At 47.4% G+C, this 783-nt stretch overlaps 1 protein-coding gene across 1 annotated transcript in view; it reads right to left on the reverse strand.

Annotated features, from left to right (window-relative positions):
* The window catches only part of SEMA5A (sema domain, seven thrombospondin repeats (type 1 and type 1-like), transmembrane domain (TM) and short cytoplasmic domain, (semaphorin) 5A), a 161904-nt gene that overhangs the window by 90049 nt on the left and 71072 nt on the right, over positions 1 to 783 (reverse strand). Inside the window, exon 7 of the mRNA XM_008578111.1 lies at positions 155 to 272. Within this exon, the coding sequence (XP_008576333.1) occupies positions 155 to 272 (118 nt within the window). The remainder of the gene's footprint in view (positions 1 to 154; positions 273 to 783) is intronic.

A 783-nucleotide genomic window follows, 5' to 3' on the forward strand; every position in this document is an offset into this window, starting at 1 on the left:
AGAGCCTAATGAATCCAGAGAGTGCAGACTGGGTCTGCAGGAAAGGTTCTAATCTGACAAGGTGTTGACACCACAACTGTGTGGGTGGGGATCAGCAGAAGAGCAGAGCTCCCACAGGAAGTAATTGGATAGGCCAGAGAAGGTGGGCACCTACCGGGCAGGTGGAGATGCTCTGTTCCCACTGTGACATGCTCAGGCTCTCCTCGAGGCTCGTGCATTTCTTCATCACCATGTCCCAGCCACAGTAAGGGTCCTGGGCCCCTATGCAGGTGCTGGAAACACACACCAAAGGGTCAACAGAAAGGCAGCTTTACTCATCCCTAGAGAGGCAAGCCAAGGCAAGCCTTGTCCGGCAGAAGTGGGCATGGGAACCAGCCATGAGAACCAGCAGGTATTTATTTAGTCTGCTCACAGGAGAACATAGCTCTCTGTACACACCAGTAAGTATCTAATTAAAATTAAATCATTTATTTTGGTTGAAATATCTATATTTTATCTAACATATATAGGACAGATGACTAAATGAGCCAACATGAGCATTTCAGTGTCATTAACAGAGCTAAAGTCAGAATTTTACAATGCTCAAAAATGATATTGTTGTTATCATCATCACCACCTTTACCTCCACTACCATCATCATCAGGGACTCTACCACCACCCCCACCATCATCAACGCCATGACCTCCACCACTATCACCACCACCACAATCACCATCACCAGCATCATCACCAAGACCACCACCACCATCATCATTATCATCCCCACCACCACCACCATCACCA

The sequence above is a fragment of the Galeopterus variegatus genome, unplaced genomic scaffold (genome assembly GCF_000696425.1).
Source record: "Galeopterus variegatus unplaced genomic scaffold, G_variegatus-3.0.2 Scaffold1632, whole genome shotgun sequence".
Classification (NCBI taxonomy): Eukaryota; Metazoa; Chordata; class Mammalia; order Dermoptera; family Cynocephalidae; genus Galeopterus; species Galeopterus variegatus.